Below are 21,318 nucleotides of genomic sequence, written 5' to 3'. Positions count from 1 at the left end.
CTGCCTTCCCATTCCCCACATTCTTCTTTCCAGATCGTATTTAAACACAGATAAAAAGTGAAATAGATGAAGAGAGATGATGTTCAGACCAACCCAGCTGTGAGAAGCAGGAAGCAGAGGCACTTACTTGACAGCAGTTTGGGGATCTGCTGCTGGCTGCCCATGAGGGGCCTGGCGTAGGGGCTGCCATAGGCTCCGAGTGGCACGGCGTTGGGGTACATCCCTGGCATGCCCCTGTCCCTTGGCATTGTGTGCCTGTCATGGGGAGAAATGGTAAGGCAGCAGGTCAGGATGCTATGCTGGGCTCCATCTCCCAGCACAGCTGCCTCCCAGCCCATCCCAAGCCCCCTCTCTTTCCTCTGGGCCAGGGATGCACTGGTGGATCGGGGCCCAGGCACATCCCGACACACACACGGGCCTGAGGAGCTGCTGCCAGGGAAATGCTCAGGCTTCCAATGGCACAGCTGTGCTTTTTGTTGTGCCTGTGACATGCAAAAGGGTTCTCAAGTGCAGTCCCAGGACAGCTCTGTTTTTCCTTCCTAAAAGGGAGTGCTTTTCCTTCTTGCAGCTCCCCCAGAGCCGTAAGATGAAGAAGGTATTATCTCTTCCTAAGGAGACACTCCAGAGTCCAACTTTATTTGCCAGTCTCCTTTAAAACATTCCCTTCTCTGGCTCTGATAGATGCATGGCTCCTTGCACTCCCCAGTATGGAAACCCATTTAATTTTTAAAGCTTGTTTATAAAAGCTTAAAAGACATTCCTGTCTTCATTAGCAGTCTTAATTATCACTTGTGCATAACATTCTCATTGTACCTACAAGCAAACATCCACCAAACAAATTTTAAAAACCCTAAACAGCAGGAAAGTGACTTAGAACTAGCTGTTAAGAGGGGAAAAAAAGAATCAAAAAGCAAACAAGGCATTACTGCAAAATCACCGTAATGTTCAGTTTTCAACAACATTGAATTTAAATATCACACACTGAGGTGTCCAACATGGAAAATCAGCACCTAAACTTGGACACTCCATGCCCAATCCCTTTATTTTTTTTTTAATTTAGAAAGGGAGAAGGAGGGCAGTAACCCCAGCAAGGCAGCAGTAACCCCAGAGCCTTACCCCAAAGTTCTGAACGCTGACTGGTCCAAATGCACTGGTTTCCTGTCCCTGTTAAAGCCAAGCTGTGGTCTCCAAGGCCTGCCATCATTGTTGGTTTTTTCCCAGTCTCCTGGCTTCAGAACTGGAGCAGGTTTCCTGAACAATAAGAACAGTTCCATAAGTACTTGTCAGAGCAAATACTCAGATGGATAAATCAGAATTGAATGATTTGAAAGCTGACAGCTGACACTTACTTTGCCCCAGGTAACACTGTAGCCTTGAAAATAAAGTCTTCAGCAAATTGTGGATCTTTGAATGAGATGCTAGAAGAAAATATTTGAGGATTAAGTTCATTGCATAATGGAGACAAAGTGAAATAGTAGTCACTGCTTTATGACCAAGAAAGCTATAAACACACAGATAAGCAGAACAATTTCACTCTTCCAGATGGAATTCATGTTTTCCAGGACTAAGAAAGAATGAGGGTACAAGGAAAGAAAATAATGGTTCCCTGGAAAATTCAGCCTGAGTGATACAGCCTAAAGAGCAATGTCCTGACTGCACATACCACCTCCAAAGACAGGAGGAAAAATCCTTGTGACAGAGAAACAGGGACCGGCACAGAACAATTCCAATTTCCTGACAGTGGCAGATGGAAAAGCCAAACCCTTTCTTTAACTGATCACCCACAGGAACTACATCCCCATTTAGGACATCCTTCCTACTGTGCCCTGACAAAGTGTAACTCAGCATTTATTACTTTTCTACACAGCTGCTGCTCTGGTTGAACCAAGCTGTGCCTCTCTGGAGATAAAAATGACACAGATCACAAGTGATTTTCAGTGTTTTGGGTGCTGCACTTTGCACACCCTTGCATGGAAGCCCACAGTTTACTGACCTGACTGCAGAGTTCTGTGTCAGATCCCGCAGCATGGGAACAGGAGACTGCACCACCCTGGTGAAGAGAAAAACCTCTGTCAAAACACCACCAAACAGATTTCTCACCATCTGCTGCTCTGCCAACTAAGCCTGCAAAGCATTTATTTCAAAGTTAACCTGCCTTTCCCCTAAACCAAGTACTTCTATAAGCACTGGAGTGACTGAATCCTTATTTCTTAATGCCACCTCTTTTGCAGCAGATGTGTGGGGATTCTCTAGGTCTGTCTAGGGAAATCAAGGCTGGAGGAGGTTTCTTGTTCCTGTTCTGTCCAAGAACAACTCTAACTTGGTGATATTCTTGTCAACCATGACAAGAATGGAGAAATGTCTATTAGAGTGATCTGAGGTACATTTTCTGTCCAACCAAGCCATTGTTTGTGCACTTAATGCAAACAAGGCACTGAACACCTGCTTGTATCTCTGAGCACAGTCAGATAAATGAGTGTGCATCCTACAAGGAGAAGATTACACTGATCATTCCTCAGACTGGATGCACTCTCAAGAAAACTAAAAGTATAAATATTCTTACTATGTGTAGCTGAGAACAGCCCTGATTTTAGTGCTGCAGACTAAATGGAAAAAACCAAAATATATCTAAGCCAAAATATATCTAAGCTATCACTACCTGGATTTTTCTCAGATGTAATGCAGATTAGCATATCAAAAACAGAGTTTTGGGGTTTTCAGGCAATGTGCACTAATGGGATATCAGATCAGCCCACATTAACATCCACACAAAAGCAGAGAAGCCAAAACATGACCCTACTGAACCAGGCCAGCGAGCACTACCATTTTTATTACCCAGCCCTTGTTTCCTCATAAAACAATAACTAAACACATAAAAATCAGCCTTCTACAGGCAAAATGACAAACAAACAAAGCTTCCTCAGTAAATAAACAAATGCATTACAACATTTTAAAAATATCTGAGGCTGCTTTAAAAGCCAAGTTGAGAGGTTAAAAAATGGGACCACAGAATGCAAATTTCATTGAGCTGGAGGTAACACAGGCCTGCTCTGAACCCTCAGACCTACACACGTGGCTTTGTCTGGAGCTTTAATTTATTTCTTGAGGGCACAAAACCATTTCTGTTGCCATAAGAGCAGGAGGGGCCCTCTAGCAGCAGGAACCCCCCCAAAGGCCACACTCACTGGTCCGGCAGGACGGCGTTGTCGTTCAGGGTGAGCTTTCCCTGGATGCCATGGCACAGCTCCGGTGGGATGTCCACTGCCTAGGGAGGAAGGTTTCAGCTGCAGCACCTCAGACCTCCCATCTCACCACTTCCCCTGAGCAATAAGGGCAACCTACCTCTGTGTTCTTGGTCTTGTACTGCTCCACGATGAAGTCACAGAGGGGATGGTGCTTCCCAACAAAGAGAACGTCACCGCCAAGGCTGTTCCTCCTGGCTGGAGAAATGATGGGAATGGGGCAAGAGTTCAGGGGAAAGAGGGAAGGAAGGAATGCAGCAAAGCAGCAAGGCTGTCCTGGTGACACCTCCACAAAAGCCAAGTTTCACTGTGATTTAGGAGAAAGCTCTGAGAACATAGGAAAGACAATATCTACAAGAGCAGGATGTGTCTGGTCCCAAGGACAGCTGGTAGGCAGTAAAACAATGGGAATCTTGTGTTCAGTGGAGGAATGCTGAATTTAGAATAGAGTAACACTGCAGATACAGACAGAACAGATAAAAAACAACCCCAAACCCCACACAGCTCCACATTTTACGCACAAGAACCAGATGTTATTTCTGTACAACAGAGAAACAAACATTAGCCTTTATAAGCTGAACAAGTGTTACAAAACAAATCCACTGAGGATCACCAATTACCAGCAGCATCCCTGAGGAAGAGTCTGCCAAACTCAACCCAACCAAACATTCAGGACACCTTCTTCATTCATTTATGGTGAATTTCATAGGTGACAACAAAATACCTCAGTTCTTTAGCCCAACACCCCAATTCTTTAGCCCAACACCCCAATTCTTACTCTCTTCAGGAGTGAGGTCAGGGTACACTTTCTCCAGGGCAGCTCTGAGGCGTCGCTCATCCACAAAGGGCAACAACGCCACACCTAGCAAAACCAAAACAGAGTTTCCTCCCACCTGTTGAAAAAATCCAGAGCATCCCCAAAAACAGACACCAGCATGGCAAGCTCTGATAAGATTCCTTAGCCAAGAAACAGCCAGAACAGTGTGAATCTGAAGGAATCATATTTTTGCTTCAGAAGTCAGATCTTTCTGTGGCTTTATTCAAACAGACCCTGTTGCACTCAAATTGAAAGCCTAAAATTTTAATTGCAGTGTAAATTACACCCCTCCACGGAATCTGGCAGACCTTGGAAATTAACATTCTTTAAAGAAAGGAAAAGTTGCATAAATGCTGTAGCTCTTTTTCCATTCATTGTACGCTCCAAAATATTTCTATACTCCCCAAAGTATTTTTGGCACAGTACTAATGAGCCACTGATTGTGCAGAACAAGATCCATTAATTAAATGCAAAGGAGACAAAAGACAATTACACACCGAGGCTGATAAAAAGAGAAGAATGATTACTCTAGTTCAGGACAAATGAACAAATCTAGAATGCTGAAATTACCAATAATCATTGCCAATCCAAAACCAGTTACTGATTCGTAATTTGCTCTTCATACTATTTTCTTTACAAAAACACACCTGCTGTAAAATACTTGTCCCCACAACAAGTAACATAAGTTACCTTTGTGCAGCATTTCTCACTAAGATAATTTTCCAATTTCTTTCTATTTTTACAGGTTTTTAAGACTGATGTCTAAAAATTAAAAAGAGGACAGTTGAAGTTTCACCTTGCCAAGCATACTTCTTCCCATTCAAATCAATAGCAAAATCTTCAGGGTAGAAGTCAATGATGCTTGATTCCTGGAATTGGAAAAACAAAAATCACCCTTAAAGCCAACTTTGACACGGGTTCAGAATGTCATGTGGTGCCAAACAGAAAGGTTTTTGATAACCGAAACAGCTTTCATTAAAAGCCATTTAAATACAAAGTGAGGATGGGCACTTGTACTACTCAGAGATTTAAAACAAGAAATTGAGGAGGAGAGAAAAATAAGGATAAAGAGGAGAGCTAATCAGGGTAAGTTATCTGCTCCCCAACTAAGTTTTGGAAGATTTCTGGAAAAAACTAAGCCATCTGAAGTGTAAGATAGCTGGGAAATAACATCTGAATTCCAAGAAATCACTTTTAAGGATTTTGAAAAAATCCTTGCAATCTTCCAAAACCTCTCCCTCCTGGTCTGCAGCATTTCTCTGCCTGAAGTGAGAAGCAGCAGGTCCCCCTCACACCAGTGCAAGATGACCTGAGCTTCCAGAGACAGGAATAAATACAAGAGGGATTCTCACTGGGTCTGTCATGAGTTTCCTCCACGTGGGCGGCAGGAAGTTTCCACTGGCGGCCGGGAACACCCCCATCAGCTGCTCGAGAGGCTTGAACTGTTGAGAACAGACAGGCAGGTGTGAGACTCTTGGAATGAGAGGGCAGATGAGCAGTGAATGAGTTGATAAATCAGGAGCCCTACCGGTTTGGAGCCCTTCTCAAAGTCTGAGGGCATGTCTGCAATGCCCTCGAAATCCGACGCAAAGGGAGCGTAGTGGAAAGGGTAATACCAGTTCCAGGATGCACAGCCCTGGTGGGAGACACAAAAATCAGCAAATGAAAATCATGCAGCCCCGTCACTAAACATGACAACGTGGCAGAGAGCAGTTTACACCCCTGTTTTCCACAGCAAAATCCCAAAGCTAACTTGGGGAGGAGGTGTGGGAGCAGAGACCCCAGCACGCCCTGCTGGGTGTGCAAATGTGAACAGTATTTGCTGCAGACGTGCTGAGAAGCATTCTGGTTTTCACTGGTGCTCCTCTCTCCAGCACCAGCACTACTGCACACTTGGAGTAGCACTTTGCTCTTCCCCTCTCCTTCTCCTGCCTTGAGCAGTGGGGAATACAAAGTGTCTCCTCAGAAGGGAGAGAATCAAGTAAACTCAAAACACACCAGAACACCGTGCACCTCCTAAAGCAAACGTGGCTCCAGAGGGTCTAAGTCAAGCTTTCACCTCCTCAGCTATTTTTCTTAGCAGCACCAATTGAAACAAAAGCCCACTACTATTTTGACTTCTAGTTCTGAACGATTAAATGTCAACAAGGCTCCTCCAGTGATATTTTTGGTATACAAGTACAGCACCTATAATTATTCTCTGCAGTCCCTTGGACGGACTTGGAATGTTTCAAAAGCCAGGTGGATTGCTTTCATTCTCCTTTCTTTTTTTTTCCCTTTTTCCTCCTCCTCTCCAAACAGATGTCTAGTGGGACATGCCCTGCATTATTAGCTTTCTGTAGGAACAGAAAGGCATCCAATATATTCTGGCACAAGCTTTATGGACAGCCAGCAGTAATTACCGGAGTCAATTTTTATTATGGTGAGAAGAAAAAAAGCCAAACAAAGATCCTCAAGCAAACCTATTTTGAAGTTCCCCTTGCCCAACAGCTTCCTAACCTCATTTCCATATCAGCAAGGAGTGATTTTCTAGCTGCTCCATCCCCATACAACAGACTGGAATGGTCTTGTGCTCTTGTACCACTGAAGGGGACACTTTTACCCACAGCTCACCTGAAGGCTCATTTCTACCCCTGGAGGCAGATGGGCACATAGGGAGTTGTGGGAAAATACTCTGTCATGATTAAAAACCACAGTTTCCTTGTGCACAGGATCCTGATAATTCCTGCCTATAAAGGCATTCAGGTGACATCTGTCCTTCACTAAAGGACATCATGCACACAAGGGTAGGGGGAACTCAGCTTCCCTGCAGACAAGCTGCACCAGAGCTTGCAAACTTTAAACTTGATGATTTTCATCCCCCATAACAGATGAGTCAGAGCTCAAACTCAAGGAATGGCTAGAGCAGGAGGGAAGAGGATACATTCCCATTTTGTTCCAAGGGGGGAGTGAAAAACCTACTGGAAACTGCATTTTGTAGGCACCTGAGGAATCTGTCCTGCCTGTGCTCCCAGCTGGACAGGCGGCAGCCATTGAGGAAAAATACAACGTTTTAAGAACACAGCCCTGTGTGGAAGCTCCAAATTCCTGCTGGGACAGGACAAACTCCCTGGGTTGGAGCACACTGTGCTCCCAGGTCACACAGCCAGTCTGACTGACTTTGCCTTCAGGGCACGGAGCTCCTCATTAACCATCAGTCACCATGGCCCACTAATCTCTTGCCAATCTGACATCTCAATTATCAAAAGATTTAAATCTGACACAGATTACTTCAATCACAACACACTTCATGGAGCAGCATTACAATCTACAGAGGAGACTGACAACTCTCTCCCTTGCAAATTCTTACTGGCATTTCAAAGGCTTTGCTCTTTGTTCTCTCATTTAGGCACGTGCAGTGTCATTATTTGTGGGAAAGGGAAAATAGCAGCAGTTCTTGCTGCCCCCAGAATCCTGGAATCACTGAGGCTGGAAAAGACCTCTAAAATGAGAGTCCAACCTGTGACCAATCACCACATTGTCAACCAGATCAGAGCACTGAGTGCCACATCCAGTTGTTCCTTCAGCAGCTTCAGAGATGGCGAAACTGCATTCAAACCCCCAGTGTCAAACAGAATGGGCACACATCTGTTTTACACCTTCAAAAATCCCCACAGCTTTTCCAAAATGAGCAACAGACTGAAACAACTTCAGACCAGAAACTTTGGGGTACCTGATAATAATATCTGAGAACCCAGCAAAGCCCTTCCACGTAGGACTGCACAACCTTGCGGCGGAATTTCTCATCGGACGCGTCCACGTCGAATTTGTTTTTGTAGTAGCGCTGCTTCCAGCCAGTCTCCCACAACCTGCAACAAACCAGGCACAGGCAACATGTTAACATGGATGGGCACCTCAGCAGATGCACATCTGCAGGTCTGAATTACACTGTAAAACAAAGCCACTTGCTGCTTCAGTTGCCATTTATACACAGTTTAAATGAAAGCAGAAAAAGCGATGCTCAGCAGCAACAGAATAAAATATGACTGTTGGCAGAATTGACAGAGTTTTCCTGTTACCTCAAATATGAAGGCAAGCAAATGCATAACAATTTCTGTTCTGTTCAGAAAAGCTGTGATTACCAGAGGCACTTCTGCCCTGTGCTTGCTGCCTCACATCAGATGAGCTCCCTTTCACATAGGATTTTCAGTCTCTCAGGCCAGAGGTGGACACTGGGAGCACAGGAGCCAACCAGGCCACAGTTCATCCTTCCTTCACACAGCTCCCCCTCATGTCTGTCCACAGATGGGGCAGGGAAAACAAACACTGGCTCCTCTTTCACACACGGGCAGCTGCACCCTTCAGCTCTGCTGTATCATGTCCGCAAAGAACCAAACTGGTTAAACCACATAATCCCTTAATAGTGATTTGTTTTCTTACATGGAATTTTATTCCAAACCACTCCAAGAGGTCACCTCAAGCTGACACTGGTCAGATTCTCCCAGAGCCCTAAATCCTGTGTATGGAGCTTTAGGAGAGAGCCACAATCCATTCATGCTTCCTTACAGGATGCACATCCCTTTGGCTCTGCAAAGAGGATCTTTGCTTCTGTTTTGAGACAGTTGCTCAGGACACTTCCTAAATCCTTCCAAGACAACTCACACTGATGAGCAGGCAGAAAAGCCAAGAGATGCTTCCAAGACTTCCAGAAAAGCAGGTAAGCAAGAACAGAGCTCCTGGCACTGAAGGCTTGAGGGATGGAGTCAAGAACATCTGCAGGCTCTGAGCTGCCTGGCAGACAGACACTGGCATAAATTAAAAAAAAACCTTTCTGTGAGATAAAACCCATCTGTAGCTGACTGCAACAATTTGCTCTGGTTTCAAAGTCATTCTAAATACAGAATTTATTTTCACAAACAGTGTGGTCGTATCCAGGACATCAATGCAGTTCTTTTTATTTACAATGGCAAGCACAGAATTAATTTCCACTCAGAAAAGGATATGAAAAAATATTCTGAGCTACAAAAGCTTAAACTGTGGTTGAATGTAGCGCATCTTTTTCCTTGGCAATACCAACCCTGTCAGAACCACTGCTGCTTGTGAATCACCACAGTTCATTCATACTGTTCAAGCTTCTTTTAGCAGCTCTGCTAACACTCAGATGGAAATGAGATGGAGTAATATATCCTTAAAATTTATTATTTTATATAAAAATACTGCTTGATAGATGAAAAAAAAAAATCAGTCCATTCAGATATAGACACACTGGAAAGAAAATAAGAATGAGAGCATATAATAAGAATTGTGATATTGCTAGAGCTGATGGGCCACATAACACAAATATATTGTGATGACTGTGACCAGAACTCCACAAGGAAAGAACTCTGAGTCTTAGGCCATGGGTAGATGTGGGCAGACTCCACAGAAAACAAACCCCTGCGGCTGCACTTCTCAGGAACAGCTGTAAAGGCCTTCACCCTCGATGCAAACAGTTTCACTGAAATCCTTGACCAATGCAGACTCACTGGTGGTTAATTCCCAGAAAATTCCTGTCTCAACCATCCCAGGCTCAGCCCTCCTGAGACAATACAAGACCTCAGAGCCAAACCAGGGCCTGCTGCCACCCAAAGATGGTGGAGAGCACTGACAGTGCTGCCCACATGTGGGTTAAACAGCTCCCATATTCCAGGAGCATTCCGCTCACATAATCAGGGAATGTCTCGCCAAGCTCGGTCTCAGAGGGAGCAGTGGCTGGGAGGCTGCAAACCTGCATGCATACTAATCTGGATACTTAGCTTCAACAGCCAGAGCTCACCCATCTCACTGGAATTTACTGGATATCTTCACCCTCCACGTTAATTACCGCTGGATAAAAAAAGATCACAAAAGCATCCGAAGGCAGCGCTGCACTGAGCTAAATGGCATTAATTAGGCTGCATCTATCTCAGCAATTTGCTAACAAAGTGCTACAAAAAATGGCTTCACCTGATATTATCCTCTGGCTCAGGTTCACTGTCACTGTCCTCAGGTTTCCGCTTAATTCCTCCTCCCAGGGACGGGCTGCTGTCAGGAGTCAGGCTGGTGTTGGGAGATGCTGAAGTTGTCTAGGGTCAGAATTATCAGAGATAAACAGGGGAAGGTTGGTGGAGGTGGGGGGGAAGAGGAAGATTTGTTAGGCTTTTAAAAATGAAGTTAATTTTAATAGCTCTGTGATAATCACAAGGCTTCTCTTCAGCTCCAAAAAAACTCCAGGCAAAGGCTGCACAACCCATCACAGTCAAGGTGCAAAAGGGAAAAACATATCTCTTTAAAAGGCAGGCATTGATGCACACAGGAAAAGTTGTCCCTGGCTTTGAGAAAGAAACAAGTGCAATAAACACAGTGGCATTTTTAATCAATTCATATTCTGGATACAGTCCAATTTTGGAACACCACTGCAGCTTCTGCTGCAACTTCCTTTTGTGGCACTAGTGAAAAAAAGGTGCTTCCAACTCAGAACTGCCAGAAATACTCTGAGCTGCTTCACAGCTGGTCTCTAAAACTCCTCTCAAATTTATCTATTTTAATATTAGAACCTAAAAGAAATGTCTCCTGTTCCATAAAGGAACTAATTTGTGTAACTCATGTGCAAAAAAGTTTTGAGATTAAAAGGGAAGAGCAGCAGAAATTAAACCTTGAAAAAGCACATTGTAATTAGACTTCAGAGACAGAACACACATCTCTGTGATGAAAAAGAACTTTTAATCTGTTTGCTGTTTGGATGAAGATTTATACCAAAAAAGAAAATATCTGTCATAATTGTTATTTAAAGATAGCAGGACTTCTAACAGGGCACTTCTTTCCAGTTTTTCCCTCACTAATACCTTGCCCAAAACTTCATCCAAGTTTCTCCCTTCCCCAGGGAAAAGCATCATTCCAAGTAGAAATAAAGAAGACAATTTTATTCAAGCATGCTTAGAAAAATCCCTTATTAAGAAGAATCATGTTTGAGGTGCCAGCTTTTCAAGAAAACTGGACAGAGCAGACAAAAAGGAGTAACACAGGCAGTAATTCCTTCCTTTCTCTGTGCAAATGCCTCTGAACATCCACTCACCGAGTTCTGCCTGTCGTGCATCCTCATCTCAAAGGCAGCTTGTCGAGGGTTACAGATTGCCTGAGGGCTGGATCGATTTCCCAGGGCTTGAGGGGAAAACTGACCACCAGGAATAAAGGAAGGCTGATCCCTCTGCAAGATAAACACAGACAAGGCTGCTGAAAGAGCTGTGATCTCCCCAGTACTGGGATGATGCTCTCTCACAATTTTCAGATTAACATTATGGGGAAATGAATGCACAAAGTCACATTTTTTGAATACGGAATAGAAAAAAAAAAATCAACCTAACTTAATTTTTTAAAACTTTGAAGTAGTTACATACAAGGCAGAAAACACCATGATTACACCTGCAGTTCCAACATTCAAAAACTAAAGTAGACATTCAAATTCTTGCTAGTTTCTGCATTGGGTAAGGAATTCACTTACCTTCAATCTCTTCCTTTTTTCTTTTTGTCGTCTTTTAAAGTTATCCTAAATGAAGAACAAAGGGAAATAAAGTCAGTCATGGACACAGACTCCTGGCAAATGATTTCATTATAATCCTCAACTGATCATGCCATGAGGTTTTTAGGGAGTGTTCTGAATAAGACATGGGTCAATTCCTGTGTCTGTAAATACAACAGAAAGGGATTGAATTTTCTACCCTACCCTGAAAATCTATGGGGAAAAAAAAACAGCTGAGTACCCAAAGCTCCAAAACTTTGCTAAGGATTTAAATGATCTACTAAATTTAGCTGCAGCCTTATTTGAGTGACAGCAGTGTTGAAGTATTCACCAGAGATTATAACAATGAAAATACAAATTCTGGGTATTTTTCTTATTCTCTTAAAGGAGTGTCTCTGGCTAATAGTAAGTGATTAAAATCTAACTTCAAGAATGTCAGAACAACAACAAAGAAATTACATCATCATCTTTCCTCTTTTTGAAAATGCTGTCTTCAACTTCCCCAACAGCCAGCATGATCATCTGGACCCGTTGCAAGTTCACAAATCCACTTTCAGTCAGGTAGCCCTGCAGGTCAGAGAATAACAGAGTTGAAAAACAAGCCTGTTTTGTGGCAAAGACCCAGATATTTTTAAAGGAAAAGGAAAAAACTCACCCCAGTTTTGTGCACCACGTTTTTATAGATGTTCACCAAGCGATCAATTGCTCCCTCCCTAAACACAAAGCACAGGGTGACACTCCTGGTAGTGAAAAGCACAAGAGCTGTTCTTGCAGGACAAGAACACAGATTCTCATTACCTGATCTCCAGAGATGGCAGGTGAGGGAGGAAATCATTCCCCACAAAGAAGCACATGAAGACCCAGTCATCAACACTCCTTTCAAAATCAAAAGTGAAAGGCAAGCTGGCCATGGTGAGCTCTCTCTCCAAGTACTGCAACACACACACAAGCAACAGGAGCTCAGAGAACACTGCAGGGGTTTGGATGGAACTTATAGGGATTTATAGTTTTGGATGGAATTTTTAGCACCTCACCTCTCGCAGGACACACAGGCGGATGAAGATGAACTCTTGCTCTGAGACTGGCATGGTGTCGGCAAACTGATCGTGCTGAAAAACCAGAGGGGACCCACATCAGATCCAAGGGCATTCCAGAGCTTCTCCAGCCCTACTTGCAAGGTTTGCCTCAAGAGGAGTTGAGAGGGATCCAAAACCAGGCTCCCAAGCCCTTGTGCCAAGGGTGTATTTTGCTGCTTTGCACATCTGTTCAGTTACTGATTGTTTGTTCCCATTCAGTGGGAAAAACCCCAAACAACAAAACACCACAAATGTGGACATCAGGTTTGGCATGACACTTTTGTATTTTTATTTCCAACAGGAAAGCTAGGTATTCCCAGCAACAATTTGCACCATGCTTCAGCTAAAACCAGCAGCAAGAACAATTTGAGAATCTCCTTGTACACTACAGATTAAAAAAATCCTAGAAATAGCAAAATTCTTACCTTTCCTTGTTTCTCTCTGGGCAGGCCTTGGCAATCCTTAACCTCATGCCCCAGCTGGTTACAGAGAGCACAAGGCTTGGGTTTGTTTGGTTTGAACTCTTCTCTAATGATGGTGAAGTTTGGTTCGTGTGTAGCTAAGCCAAGCATGATCAGATCAGCTATCAAGCAAGGGAGAAAAATAAAATGTGATTAAGGATAAACATAATCAAGTTTTGGTTTTGTTTTTTTTTAATGTTTAGAAGCAAAGTGGATTCTGCTTCAAGCAAGATACTGATGTGATTACCCAGGAACCACAAGCAAGAGAGAACTCACCATCAGCCCCACACAGACAGTGGTGAGTGTTTGGGTCGTGGTTGGGTTGAGCTGCACAAAAGAAAATTACATTTTGTCAAAGTCATGCTAAGTAAGTTATTACTGAGTTTAACTTAAAACAAAATGTCCACATTAATTGGAATTTTACCTCTTTGTCTCCTGATGTAATCCATGATTTTATGCTCCCCTTCACCAGGAGCACTGGCATCTGACAAAATAACCTGAAAAGAATTGAAATAATGGCAACAATTAATATTGCCACAGGAAAAAAAAACAGTAACTTATATACTGAACACAGCATCTGACTTATGAATACCTGAAATTGTAACTTGTGGTTTGAGCTAAAATATTGTGATTTAAGATGAAATTATTTGCAATCAAGAAGCAAGTGAAGACACTTTCACTTTGCTCTGTCAGTTCCAGGCTGAAGCTGACACTGCTGCAAATTCCACTGAAACGACCACGTCACATTTAATGCGTCCAATAAATTATCAGGGCAATGAAATGGGCACTAGAGAACTCCCAGATTCAGCTCATTGATGCACTGAAACATGATCTCATCACCCCCTCCTCACCCTGACGAGAATTAGTGTTTATAAAACCCCTGTCTGATGGGGGAATCAAGCAGAGCCAACTGCCCTCTAATTAGAGTACTTGAACAGCCAGCTCATGGCACACAGCACAGGCAGCTGCATTTCCTGCCTGCACTGCTCCTTGTGTGCAGCACACACAGGGCAGAAATGGAGGAGTGGAGTGGCTGGGCAAGACCAGGGGAGAATCTCCAAGCACAGAAAGCCAAGAAAGCTGGCACTTCTATTTTCACTGCCTGCCATTAGAGGAACAGAGAAATTGAGCCTGCTGAGGAAGCAATTACAAAAAAGAAACAGTGCAAAAGATACAACTACAATGTATCTTGACACTTCCCACAAAAGCAGAAAAAGTATTCCTAAAGCCCTGTCTCCCCATTACGTGAAATTGTGGCTTCCAGCAGCAAACCTGCTCCTTGTCCTTCAATGAAATCACAGCAAATGGTGCTGGGAGATGGAGTTATCAGCACACAATGGATCTCTGAAGCCTCAGAGGGATGTGTATGCTGGCCTGCTGTTAATAACAGCTCACAGCCAGGCCAAGAGACAAATCTGTTAAATTTCTACTCTTCAACTGGATCTCAGCCCAGCCCAAACATCCCCTTCATCTCCCTCAAGTGTGAAAGTGGGAAACTCACTGTCAGGTTCTTCCAGCCCGGGTCGCTGTTCAAGCGGTCGGCGATGTAATAGCGCAGGCATTTAGCAAGATTGTCCATAAACTCAGTTCCCTGCAGAGGGTAGGAAGGAAAGGAATTAAACCAACATTCAGCCCCTAGAAATTGCCGGGTACAGGGCCAGGCCACTCACCGGGGTGATACAGTTGCTGTCAAACCTCTCCTTCACCTCCTCTGGAGGCAGAAAGCCACCTGGAGCAACAGAGAGCAGAGTTACATCCAGATGGAACACTGCCAACATTTCTGCATGGCAAAACCCAGACAGCTCCCCTGGGAATAATTAACTCATTGAAACCAGATTGTTTAATACAATTCCCACAAAACCAAACCAAACCAACTCTTATCACTGCATTATCTCCATCCTACAAGGTGCCGCCACATTTACAAACATTGTTACTTCAGCAAGGTGATTTCAAAGCCCAGCCAGCAGCAAACACTCCCCTCTCACTCCAGCTGTGTCACCACCACCCTCAAAGTTGCTCTGACTTTTGTTTCCTCATTGAATTTAGAGTTTCCACTGTCAAGTAACTCCCCTTGCTGGCAGCTTATTATCCCTGTAGAGGAGTATTTCCATCTGATCCCTGCTTTTAAGCCTCAATCCTCCTTTCATCAAGCCCTACAAACGTGTACTTCCTTCCAGAAGGGTTTTGGTTGTTTCTCACTGCATTTATCCCTGCTCTTCTGTTCAATTTATTTTCAAAAGGAATTAAGAGCACTCAACACAAACTCATTTCAGGCAGGAGACTGAAGAAGAAAAGATGACATTTTGTTTTGTCTCAGTTCTTAACTTTGGAAAACACAGATCCAGCCTTCTCCAGGCTTGTTCTCCCCTTCTCCCAGCAATGCACACACAGCTTTCTCCAAACCTTACTGAGGTGATCAAACAAGGTGATTCTCAAGGAAAAAAACTCAGATAAGGCCACTGCCCTACCTTTGGCCAGAATTTCTTGTCGGATTTTTTGCTTCTCCTCAGCAGCTTCCATGCCCTCCTTTGAGGCTCTGAATCTCCTGGACCTCTGTTGATTCATTTTGGCACGTGGGGCCTAAAAAAAGTACAGGAGAGCTTGGGTCACTTTTTGCATCTGGACAATCTCTCCTGTCCTGAGAGATGCTTTGGGTCACAAGTTATTACAAAGAGTTGACCTCTCATCAGACCTACTGATGGCCAGGTTGGATGGAGCAACCTGTGCTGGTGGAAGATGTCCCTGCCCATGGGGAAGCAGGAGATCTTTAAGGTCCCTTCCAGCACAAACCATTCTGTGATTCTGTGCAGTGAGGGGAGATGAGGATTTTCCAGCTGGAAACCCAGTGTGTCAATACTCACCACTCCATCTATGGCCATGTAAAGGAGTCTCCTTGGTCTCACAATGTTGAAGATCCTGTCGATATACTCAAAAATCGCCACCATCATCTCATCTTCATTTTTGGGCGCTGGCCTAAAACAAAGAGCATCCAATTTAACACCTGAAATGCCTCTCACCTTATCTCTCAATAAGGAGAGAGACACAGCACCTGCAAAGAGCTAAACAAAGCCTTACTTGTCCTCTGGGTGTGTGCAGGGGTGAATGATGCCGTTCATGTCCAGGTAGAGGTTGTCGAACTCCACCTCGTTGGGGTTGGGCTTGCTCGTGTCAATGGGGACCTTGACACCATTGCACTCCTTGGCCTGGGGATGCAGTGGGGACAAGGATTGCAGCTATTAATGCACAGGCTCATCAAAGTCTGGTTTGGTTTTAATGGCAGCAGAGGAAAAAGTGTACCCACACTAAGTAATAAGTAATTATTATTAAAATCAAGTGCCAGTAATAAGTACCCACACTACCTGCAGCTGCACTTTTCACTATTAAACAGCACTTCTTTCTACACCTGCTTTTAACCAGAAAACACAATAATGGGTTATGGAAGAGTTGTTTTTTTCTCCTGACAAGAAGTTCTCATACCTCATATTATTTCTTCATCCCAACCCACCTAGAGCCACCCATGTGCCTGGACTGCTCCAGCAGTGGATTCTTCAACATCCTCAACAACCACGGCCATTTTCGTTTCCTCACCATAATTTCAGGTTTGCTTTCTTTGGGCCTTTGTTGTTGTTGGGCTTGTGGTTTGGCTTTGTGGTTAGTTTGGTCAAAGGACAATCAGCAACACTGATTCTCCCTTCCATCAGCCACAGGCATAACACACATGGATTAAAACCCAAGAGCGTGGAAGAGACAGGACCTGAGCAAGGAAAAGCCTGATGGTTTTCTGAGGAATTCTGGCTGGAATGGGTTGTAACACATCCAAAGGTGGAACAAAGTGTGCTCTTGAATAGCTGGGCATAAAGCCAAGTTTAAAAATAAACGAAATGAATGGCATGTTTTGAGGTGAAACTACAGTCACAGGAGTGCATGGGATGGGGAAAACTGGGATACCCCTGGGTCTCCCATCACATGGAGCTCAGCTGCTGCTGCTGAGCCAACAACAAGCCCTTCCCAAACGTCTGTCTGCAGACTGCTACTCACTGAGTGAGTTCTCCACATGTCTGATGGAGATTCCGAGAGAAAAACCCCAAAACTTACAGATTACGCTGTCGACTTTGGACAACTTTCCTGCTTAAAGCAGCAGCAGGACTGGCTGACTTCTTACCCCCAAAACGAAACTCAAGTTTCATTCCATTCATTTCTCAAGACTTGATGTAGTATTTAGGTTTGGCACAGCTATCCTGAGAGATGCCACCTCCAAGCACTGCTGTTTGCCTCCTTCACTCAGCTCTCCAGACACCACACATACAAAATGAGGTGGTGCTAGCAGAAACTAAATGTCAGTGCAAACATTGTACCTTCCTCTGGGCTACCCCCCTGGATTCTCCCTGATCCCCAGCCCGTGGGATCTGAGCTCAATGGATTCAGGAGGAATCCCAGCTCTGTGAGGCAGAAAAGGAGCCCCCCTTCACAAGCCCACTGGGGTTCTCATGCAGCAGCCGTGTGCAAGGGAGGCTGAAGTGTGTGGCAGCGGTATCTCTTGTGATATAACTAAACTGTTCACTTCTCATCTCCAGCCTCTTTTGAAACCATTCAAAACAGATCTTCAAACATGATACTTTAGCTGCAGCTTTATTAATTCCTATCCATTTGATTAAGAATATTCTCTCCTGGATTTTTTTATTATCTTCAAGATCTTCCTCTCATTCTTCCCGCTCAGCTTAAGAAGAAGATTATTTCTTTTTCTTAAATCTGATTAATATAGCAAGGTAAGAGAACAAGGATCAACTTTTCAATATTTCAAAGAGACAAGCTACCGGGAGATACAAAATTTCTGATTAGAGAGATTTACAGCAATCCTAAAACACACACGGAGCTGATTACATCGTGAGAGAAGCTTAAATTCATCGACAGGAAGACAAACTACATCTTCTCCCTGCTGTCCTACTCCACTCTCAGATTTATGACCAGATTTGAATATAAAAAAATGTTAATGAATGTGATTTATCCGTGTGCTGTCCTGGCTGTAATTGCAACGTGCTCTTGAGTTGGAACAAAGCAATGTGGATGAGGACAGCAAGAGCTGCCACTTCACTTATGGCAAATCCAACTCAAGGAATTCGTTGTGTCTTTCCACTAATTTTAATAAATAATTTGGCTGGTACAAGCTCAGTTATTGAAGACTGAAAAAAGAGACACACCATCAGTAAAACCAAGGCTATGCAAACCTTTGTTTTGCCTAAATGTGAGAGCAGCTTTGATTACACAGAGATTAATCTAACATTTACAAATGTGCTGGAAAAGGCAAATCTGCTCTTAGAGACAGCTGCCCCAAACTGTTACGGATGTAATTGCTGTTTAAATTGTGGCTGCTTTTTGATCTTAAAGGGTTATTTAGGACAGCCCCTAAACTGAGGGTTCCCAAAGCCCCAGTAGAGGTCACATCCAGGAGTTTGGTGCAGAGTCCAGAAGAGCCAGTGCTGCTGGAGCTCAGCATTAAGGGAAAGCCCTTAAAACACTGTTAAGCTCTTAAACAAGCCCCTTTTTTCCATAAAAATTCCCAGGCGCATTCTTAGATCTTAATTATCCCCCATTAAAAATTCACTTCTTGCAGTGACAGGTAAAATAAACTCCCCACCTTGCCGAGAGGGCCTGAAATCACAGCTGCAATAAAACCACAGCAGCAGCAACTCACATTTTTAACCAAACCTGTGCTTCACTGCCCGAACCTGCAACACAAAACCATCCTGGAGAAGCCCAGAGCTGAACATCCTGCTGCAGGCAGGGCACACCTGCAGCCCCAACATGAAATTCCAACACTTCACTCTCTTTTCCCTGATCTTCTCCATTGTGCTCCCACTCTTTATCCCCTTCCAGGTGCTTCCCCAAAGTGAGCACATCCTGGGAGGAGGAGCAGAGAGGCAGAAGCCCCAGCACATGCCCTGAACTTTCCAAACCAGCAGACTGCAGCCAGTACAATCCAACAAAACAGAACACAAATTATTATGGGAAAAGCAGCTTGGGAAGCAAGAACTCCAGAGTTTGCCTCCTCAGAATTAGCCCTGAGGAGAACTTGCCACGCTCAGGGCACAGTAAATCCACCACGGTGCCAATGAAGGGAGATCCCCCCATCCTCCCTGTCCCTCTCACCGTGTCCCATAGGATGGCACAACACCCCCGTGCCTGCAGGGATGTGCCTGAAGGAACCAGCCCAAACAAACCACATAAACAAACATAATTTCAGCTGCAATACCGCCTGGAAAGGCACCTGTGGAATCCTGTGTCAGAGCCTTCGCTGAAACCTCCTGCTGCTGCTGCTATGGAAAGCCAGATTTTAGAGGGTGTCTTTGGAATAATCAGCTCCCTGTTTGGCCAGGAGATTATCCTGAACCAGAGTTCTAGTTCAGGGGTTTATCCCGAACTAGAAATCACCAGCAACGAGACAAAACCCCCTGAGGCTGCTCTAGGCTAGAGCACAAGCAGAGGCTCGGTAGCTGCACTCGTGTTTCCAGCAAGTCCCGAAGCTTGCTGAGGCTTCTAATTCCCACCCAAAAAAAAAAAAAAAAAAAACTTGTGGAAAAGCAGAGACTGCGAAAAACATTCAAGAAACAGCAAAAAACGCTCCCTACTCAAATTTCACCAGTGTCTCAAATTTTACTTTTCCGGGTCGGAATCACAGAGGGAAGAGCCGAGGGCGTCGGGAAGGGCTGGAATTCCAGGGAAGGAATTCCCGGGAAGGAAATCCCGGGAAGCGGCCGGAGAAGGAGGAATCGGAGGAGAAGCTGGATTCCCGGCTCCGGCGCCCATTCCCGCTTCCCCCACGTGCCCATTCCCCCCGGGATCGCTCACCCGCACCCCCGGCACTGAGCGGGGCACGGGGATAACTGCCCCCATAGAGCGGCCGCTTCCACCGGGATCAAAAACCCGGGAAAAACTCCAAACCCCACCCCCCACAAAAACCCCAAACATCCCCCAATCATAAACAACACCCGAACCAAACCCAAACAAAGCCCAAATCCCCCGACCCGCCTGGAAATGCCCCGGGGCAGCCCACGGAGGCACAGAGGGGACTCCGCACCGGGGGCTCAGCACCGGTGCGGCCCCACCGGCCCCGCTCCGCAGAGCCCCGAGGCGGCCACCGGCGGGGCCCGCGCGGTGCCGGGCGGCCGGCTCACCTTCTCCTCGACGCAGTTGACGATGATGGAGGGGTACTTGCGGCTGAGCCAGCGGAAGAAGGCCGGCACTCCCATGGCGGGAGCGGCACGGGCAGCGCCGAGCGGGACCCGCGGCGCTGGCGGCACTTCCGGGGTCGGGGGGCGGCGCGGGGCACGCCGGGAACGGAGGGAGGGAGGCGGGGCCGGGGCGCGCGTGCGCGAGGAGGCGGCGCCGCCATCTTGGGTGCGGGCTGAGGGTGGCGCAATGGCGGCCTGAGGGGAGGCCGGGAGCGTGAGGGGACAGCGCCCCGTAAAACGTGTCTGGGCAGCTCCTGGGGCACGAAAGGGACGCTCAGAGGGGAAAACAAAGCCAGAGGGCACAAAAGTGATGTCCAGGAGGAAAAGCGAAGCCGAACTCCTGAGACAGCCCCAGTGCTGCCCTCACGCTCAGCCAAGACACGCAGTGTGACAACTTCTCAAAAACCGCCATAAACGAACAGTTTAATAGAAGACTCGCCTTCCCTTAGCACCTTGTTAAAAAACAAGCATGGGGTGCTGCTGTAGGGTGTCACCATAGGACACGTAACAACATAACCTGCACACACTGCTGTTCTCAAGGTGAAAAAAGGGAAGTTTATTTTTTTACTCCAATATTTATATCTAAAGTGACAGTGGATTAGAGGGTGAAAGCGCCACCTCTCCAATGACACTGGACAAACCAACAGTTCATCAAAATTTTCCTCCTCCATAAAAGAATGCAAAACAATAAGTTATCTACAGAAACTGTGTGAGAAAGTTTGTTATAAAAATGTAAACATCACAAGGCTTAGAAAATCTTTAAAATTCAGGGTGACAGTGGGGTGCTTTAGGCTGCACACACACAGCAGTGTTGCCCAAGTCAATAATTAGGAGAGAAATCGATGATTTATTTCAGCGCTGCATGAGCTGCATGCTCAACATATTCCCTAAATCCAGAACAACCACTGTTACTTATATTCAGAAATCCAGAGCTGGCAACTTCCCCAGCACAGCCCCTCTTTTGGAGGGGATCCATC

General features: G+C 45.1%; 1 protein-coding gene across 1 annotated transcript in view; it reads right to left on the bottom strand.

Moving 5' to 3' along the window:
- Nucleotides 1-20,409, bottom strand: part of XRN2 (5'-3' exoribonuclease 2) — a 32,739-nt gene extending 12,330 nt beyond the window's left edge. The window contains exons 1-27 of the mRNA XM_063152686.1: nucleotides 20,285-20,409; nucleotides 16,188-16,315; nucleotides 15,974-16,085; nucleotides 15,581-15,692; nucleotides 14,783-14,841; nucleotides 14,614-14,703; nucleotides 13,537-13,609; nucleotides 13,389-13,439; nucleotides 13,077-13,234; nucleotides 12,610-12,684; nucleotides 12,374-12,507; nucleotides 12,231-12,288; nucleotides 12,035-12,142; nucleotides 11,558-11,602; nucleotides 11,132-11,263; nucleotides 10,024-10,142; nucleotides 7,772-7,907; nucleotides 5,588-5,695; nucleotides 5,412-5,501; nucleotides 4,856-4,928; nucleotides 4,021-4,104; nucleotides 3,343-3,440; nucleotides 3,186-3,265; nucleotides 1,994-2,050; nucleotides 1,350-1,418; nucleotides 1,117-1,251; nucleotides 128-255 (exon numbers count right to left, since the gene is read on the bottom strand). Of these exons, the coding sequence (XP_063008756.1) occupies nucleotides 128-255; nucleotides 1,117-1,251; nucleotides 1,350-1,418; nucleotides 1,994-2,050; nucleotides 3,186-3,265; nucleotides 3,343-3,440; nucleotides 4,021-4,104; nucleotides 4,856-4,928; nucleotides 5,412-5,501; nucleotides 5,588-5,695; nucleotides 7,772-7,907; nucleotides 10,024-10,142; nucleotides 11,132-11,263; nucleotides 11,558-11,602; nucleotides 12,035-12,142; nucleotides 12,231-12,288; nucleotides 12,374-12,507; nucleotides 12,610-12,684; nucleotides 13,077-13,234; nucleotides 13,389-13,439; nucleotides 13,537-13,609; nucleotides 14,614-14,703; nucleotides 14,783-14,841; nucleotides 15,581-15,692; nucleotides 15,974-16,085; nucleotides 16,188-16,315; nucleotides 20,285-20,359 (2,587 nt within the window). The 5' untranslated portion in view covers nucleotides 20,360-20,409. The remainder of the gene's footprint in view (nucleotides 1-127; nucleotides 256-1,116; nucleotides 1,252-1,349; nucleotides 1,419-1,993; nucleotides 2,051-3,185; nucleotides 3,266-3,342; nucleotides 3,441-4,020; nucleotides 4,105-4,855; nucleotides 4,929-5,411; nucleotides 5,502-5,587; nucleotides 5,696-7,771; nucleotides 7,908-10,023; nucleotides 10,143-11,131; nucleotides 11,264-11,557; nucleotides 11,603-12,034; nucleotides 12,143-12,230; nucleotides 12,289-12,373; nucleotides 12,508-12,609; nucleotides 12,685-13,076; nucleotides 13,235-13,388; nucleotides 13,440-13,536; nucleotides 13,610-14,613; nucleotides 14,704-14,782; nucleotides 14,842-15,580; nucleotides 15,693-15,973; nucleotides 16,086-16,187; nucleotides 16,316-20,284) is intronic.
- Nucleotides 20,410-21,318: the final 909 nt, after the last annotated feature.

Source organism: Melospiza melodia, chromosome 3, assembly GCF_035770615.1.
Source record: "Melospiza melodia melodia isolate bMelMel2 chromosome 3, bMelMel2.pri, whole genome shotgun sequence".
Taxonomy (NCBI): Eukaryota; Metazoa; Chordata; class Aves; order Passeriformes; family Passerellidae; genus Melospiza; species Melospiza melodia.
This window is presented reverse-complemented; position numbering and strand designations above follow the sequence as displayed.